The 6000-nt window shown below is 37.9% G+C and overlaps 1 protein-coding gene across 1 annotated transcript in view; it reads left to right on the top strand.

Moving 5' to 3' along the window:
- pak5 (p21 protein (Cdc42/Rac)-activated kinase 5) overlaps positions 1-6000 on the top strand; it is a 52560-nt gene that overhangs the window by 38316 nt on the left and 8244 nt on the right. Inside the window, 3 exon segments of the mRNA XM_036581781.1 lie at positions 1623-1931; positions 1933-2121; positions 4450-4583. Of these exon segments, the coding sequence (XP_036437674.1) occupies positions 1623-1931; positions 1933-2121; positions 4450-4583 (632 nt within the window).

The following is a 6000-nucleotide window of genomic DNA, read 5'->3' as shown; positions in this document are numbered from 1 at the left end:
TTAGACAATATTCAAATTGATGAGAATATTTGGGGCAAGATTAACACTTTTTTATCCAAGAGTGATAATGCACTTACACACATATATAAAAGTACACTGACAAGGGCACACTCACATTCTCATAGACACACAGGGAAATCTACTGATGTTAGTGATTGTTTTAGTCATGTTTTTTTACCATCACTTGTAATAAAAGCAGATAAGGTGTGAGGAGGGAAAGAGAAAAATGATGTGATGTGCAGCTTACCTCTAGAAGAATAGCTAACCTTAGATTTCTCTTGAAAGTAAAATGACTTAAATGTCTTCATGTTTGAGAGTTTCAGATTTATATTTATTGTTGAACTTAGCTATTACAATACTGTGCAAACATCCATCCTTAATTTATTTTAATTTCTGGTCAAAACAATATGTAAAGCTGTCAGAGATAGCATTAAATCAAGCTCTGTCCATCCTTCTACTGTGAGGAGAAAACTCAACACTTAATGTAAAAAGATTTTATTTCAAGTTCAATGCTTCAAATTTTGAAGCATTTCTGTAAGTCCTATCATCATGAAATTGTCACACAATGTGAAGGACAGCTGCCATGTTCAAAAGATGTTGAATAATAAAAAATGACATAAATGGACATGTTTTTCTTTAAACAGCAAAGATGTGTTTTCTTTGTTTTCGTGACACTGAAAAATGAATAATGTGCTTAATGGGTTAATTTTGACTGGCAGTTTATTAATGAAAATGCATATGTGGTTAGTCGGATTGAAATTCAGTTGCTATATGCATATTCATCTCATAACACAAAAAACTGTTTCTGTGTTTCAGTTTTTTCCTGCTCTGTGGATAAGATGGTTGCTGCTTCTTTAAGATGGTTGCTGCTTCTTTCTGTAGTCGTTATGTTCATCAAGCATGTGTATATGATGTAATACAGGATGATTCAAAAAGATTTCAAAACCATTTATTTCACTTGTAAATCTATCAGAACAATGCAGTAAATTGTAAATGGTTTAAGTGAGCATAAAGTTTATTATGTAATTGTACAAGTGCTCAATATAAACCTCCTCCAGCTGTACAGACATCAACGCCATAGTCAAATTCATCCTATACTCATTTGAGCATGTCGGGTGTCACTGTACTCACAGCTCTTTCAAAGCAATTTCGGAGATCATCCAGTGTCGTGGAACCAACAATGAACGCTCTGAGCTGTTGGAGCTTCACTGCTGATGAAAATCACGTTGCACTGTCATGACGGATTCACTCTTATTGAAGTGGAGAGCGCAAAATGCTTTCTGCTCAGGGGTCGCCTCTCCTCACAGACTGAAGGGAGCCATCTTCCAGTCACAGTCAGAAACTCTATGACCCCCTCTTTCAATTGGTATGTGATTGGTTCCTGGGTGCCTCACTGTTGTAAAAATATGGCGCTTTGAAATTGGATGAATCTTTTTGAATCACCCTGTATATTGGAAGGGGTCTGGTCTTTGAGAGATTTAAAGCCGTTATAAATGCATCTGTTTTTATGAGGATAATCGCTATATGCTTACTACAGATGGATTAAATGATCAGGTGTAAATGAGATTAAATGCTAGAATATGTCATAATTATACTTTTGCTTCTCTTTGTGTGTTGAACAGGGCGACTATGACAGGATGTCACGAGATGGGAGTCCGCAGGTGCCTGGAGCCGAGACGTACTCCAGAGGCCCCCTCAAACTACCTCAGAGCCATGGCAAGCCCGGCTACCCACCTAGCTTTCAGTACCCACCTGCCTTTCACTACAAGCCCTCACCCTACCACCATCCCCCCTCACAACCTAGCCCTCCATACACCCCACAGGGGGCACACTCCCAGCCCTCTTCACCTTACATCCCCCCTGGAGCCTACCCCCCACCCAGCTGGGGCTCGTCCTCTGAGCAGCCGCCCTCTCGGGTGTCTCACGAGCAGTTTCCGGGCTGCACTGCAGTTAGTGGTTAACCCTGGTGACCCGCGGGAGTACCTGGACAACTTCCTGAAGATTGGTGAGGGCTCCACGGGCATTGTGTGCATCGCTACAGAGAAGCATAGCGGCAAGCAGGTGGCTGTAAAAAAGATGGACCTAAGAAAACAGCAGCGACGTGAGCTGCTCTTCAATGAGGTAAGAGAGGCAAACTGAACGAGAATGGCCTCTAGTTTTAATGCATCTGACAGATTTTAAACCGGCAGACATGAAGGCTTGAAGAGTTATATGCAAAAGTTTGACCACCCCTGGCCAAATTAAGTTAGTAAGCATATTGTCTATGGGGAATATATGGCATTTTTGGCAAATGGCAAGTATGGCATTTTCTTTGCTGTATTAGTGCAAAATTTAATTTTTGTTCATTTTTTGAGTTTAACTTATTAAACCATAAAGCACAAAATGTAGCAGAGATCTTGCAAATGCCATTTTTTACATTTTATTTTTTATTTCAGCAAGTAAACTGTAATTGTGCATTAAAATGTGTTTTCTGTAAAGGATGTACTTATTTTCACTTACAAGGTGAAAAAACATGTAATTTGACCAGGGGCACCCAATTTTTTTGCATATGTGTGTATATATTTAGTGTGTTGGCTTTAATTAAAGCGACAAGTCATTAGAGGCCTCATATTACAGTGATTTTACAGTAATGTTGTGCACTTAAAAGTCACAGAATTGGCACTTAAAGTAAAAAGGTAAAGTAAACAACATGCTAAAGTATAGCCTCCAAAAAGCAGCTCAAACAATATGGAACTGTATTGAATTTATTGCGTTTTCATCAACTCATTGGAGTTTTCTAGTAATTGTTACTATTAGCCCCTCAATCTGTTGTAATTAACACTGCCTGTGTGGGAAGTTGTAACATTTCCACTCAATGTTTCCATTCCATATCTAATCATCAGAAGACAGGAATAGTACTCGTAATAAATAATGCATAGAAACATTCAAAGTTATATGTGAAGCATATTTGGAAATAAAAAATATATTAGTAATATGTGAATGTAAAGTAGTAGCTAAAGGCAGAGGTTTTGTATCCCAGTTTGTATTCAGTTTAGTGTATCACTCTTTCACTTATTAAACTCTGTCACTTATTAACCTCCCTTCAGATATAATATTAGCATACTGGTATTAACAAATGAAATCTCATAGCAATTTATATTAATTATTTAATAACTTATGTCAAACAGTCCAATCAAACTATGTACTTGAGTGTTGAAAGTGGGATCCATGGGCTTTCTGTGATGTTCAAACAGCTGATTTTGATGAAGAAAGACCCAAACAAACCGTTCATTTGACACAACTTTGTGGAAGTCGTTCTGCAGTGAGATCCTTAATTAGAAATTGTATCAGTGTAAATAGAGTCTTGATTTTGTTTGTTTGTTTGTTTGTTTTGAAGATACTATTAGACTTGATATCAGCAATGTGCTGCATCTCATGGTGTTTTTTTAATTACTAATTCCAATCAAGCTTTGCTTTGAAATAGGACTGAAAACAGATTTGTGTTCACTGCGTATTTGTTAATGTATAGCTGGCTTTAAGTATTGTTTTTCAGAGAATATTTATCATAATAATGAGCCTTCATTGATCTAAAAAATGTAGTAGTGCGCACAGCTATGTAACATTATTGATGTTATGTAGTTGGAGAATGTCCTGTTATATATTTACAATACTGTGCAAAAGTCAGACCCACCCTGTCATTTATTGAATTTCCAGTAAAAATGGTCAGTAAGTACAAGTTGGTATTTTCAAGTGTTAGGAAAAAGGCTATATATAAAACTATATATTTTAAATAAATTGAACAGAAAATAACAGAAGCTTCAACAATTATTACAATATAATATATACAAATAATATCATTTATTTTCAGTATTTAGTGTGTTCAGCCTTTGCCTTTGTTACAGCCTGTATTCTTTTGAGGAGACTTGCTTTCAGTTTTTAAAAGTAATCTGCAGGGATATTTTTCCACACCTCCGAAGTTCAGTCTACATTAAGTGATGTTGAGGTCTGGACTCTGGGGTGGTCAGGCTATTATGAATACCAGCAGCTTCTTTGTTTGATGTGCAACTTTTCTACTTTTTTGTTTCCTTTTATTTCCTTTTCTCAGTAACAGCTTCTTGACAGCTACACATCCTTTCAGATTATTTTACACATCCTTTCAGATTATTTTACACATCCTTTCAGATTATCTTATTTTGAATATCCTGCTGAATAAAAAAATAATAAATAATAATATGAATAATGACCATTTTGACTGGAAATAAAGTTAATAAAGTGTTCTGTGACTTTTTCACAGTACTGTATTTATAACCTGTATTATGTGTGCATATATGAGATACATGTACATATATGCGTACATTTTTTAAATTTAATTTATTAAAGTATTTTAGATTGTCTCCATAAAATTGTATGCGGACTGTGTGGCCTTTTTGCAGACTGGCTTATCGGTGCTGTGCTGTTTGTTTGCTGCAGGTGGTGATTATGAGGGACTACCACCATGAAAACGTGGTGGACATGTATAATAGCTATCTGGTGGGAGATGAACTCTGGGTGGTGATGGAGTTCCTGGAAGGCGGAGCCTTGACAGACATTGTCACGCACACAAGGTAATGATGGATAGCAGGACACATTTTAGACCACAGACCAACAAGGACCCCTTAAGCTCTGAGGACCTGTGAGCGTTCCAGCCTGCAGTTCCTCACTATCATAACTACATGACTTATGCGTTAGTTTCATGGTGGCTTCTGAATAATTCATAGTAGTTACTGACTGATAAACGTTAAGATTGTTTTAAGGGGTTAAAGAGAGAACGGTCCGATTACATGTCTTATTACATAAGCAAAAGAACTGTAATTGGGGTTCATGTTGAAGTGTAGCTTTTTACAAAAGGTGATGATTTTTACACGTGAGCTGAATATTGCAGGTAGGCAGCGCAAACTTATTCCCAATAATTTCCAAAGTCTGCTGCTGCTGAGTTTGGGTTTTAAACAACAGATTGCGAGTCTACGCACACTTTTAAGTGTATGCATAATTACAGTCATTGGCATTGTACATCAGCTTCGTGTGGCACGGTGTTCGGTTCTAATTGCATGCTTTCAAGAGGATGGGCGCCCCCCGTCTGCGTGGAAGTCGTGAGATCACTAGCAGAGTCTTCATTAGACTTCGAGGAGGTGTGAGCTCAGCTGCTTTCACTTTCCCATTCCTTTTATTTCAGTGCATCATGAGCTGTTTGACTTGCTAATAGAGAGCTGTGCAAAACGCCTGTTGTCTCTGTGAGTGTAATGCTAATATGTTCCCTTTCACGCTTGGAGAGAGAGCGAGAGAAAGAGAGGGGAGCGCTAGCTGGAGAAGAGTGCAGTTCTTTGTGTCCTGATGAATTATGAACTGATCAAAAGGTGTCAACAAAGCCTCTTCAGAGAGATACGATCACTTACAGTAAGCGAGCAACACGCAAAGATTAGATCACAATTATAGTAAGTGGCACAGAGAAATATATCAGGTTACTCTGCATTCGCACTTCCACGGTACAGCACTCCTCACCATTTCAGAAGAAATGAGCTCTTTAAGAGGGTGGTGATTTCACTAGGGGTTCACTGCATTACTGCATTACATTACAGTTCTATGGAAAAAGCATTTTAAACTGAATGGATATGGCAGCACATTTAGATTTAGATTTAGACACATTGTGATCACAGAGAAACATGCTGTGTTTGTGCTCCTGGTTGAAGACATGCTCTCTCCAGCTGTGTATTGGGTTGCTGCCAAAACCTGCCAAATGCGCTGCTGTGTGTGGGATGTTCAAACAACAAGCCGATATCAATTAAAAACCAGGCTGAAATGAAAGTCGTGACAACGGTACATTTGTTTTGCACAAGCGGGTGATAAATTATAATAGGTGTGTGTGTTGTGATATGTGCACAAAGAGTTTTTATCCCTTTGTGAGAACCAAAATGTACGAAAATGTACATTTTGCTAACCCTGACAAGATCAGGGAACAGCTGTTTTTACCCCATATGCAGGCTT

This window comes from Colossoma macropomum, unplaced genomic scaffold (assembly GCF_904425465.1).
Source record: "Colossoma macropomum unplaced genomic scaffold, Colossoma_macropomum, whole genome shotgun sequence".
In the NCBI taxonomy this organism is placed as follows: Eukaryota; Metazoa; Chordata; class Actinopteri; order Characiformes; family Serrasalmidae; genus Colossoma; species Colossoma macropomum.
The sequence above is the reverse complement of the archived record's forward strand: the minus strand, read 5'-3'. Positions and strand labels throughout refer to the sequence as shown.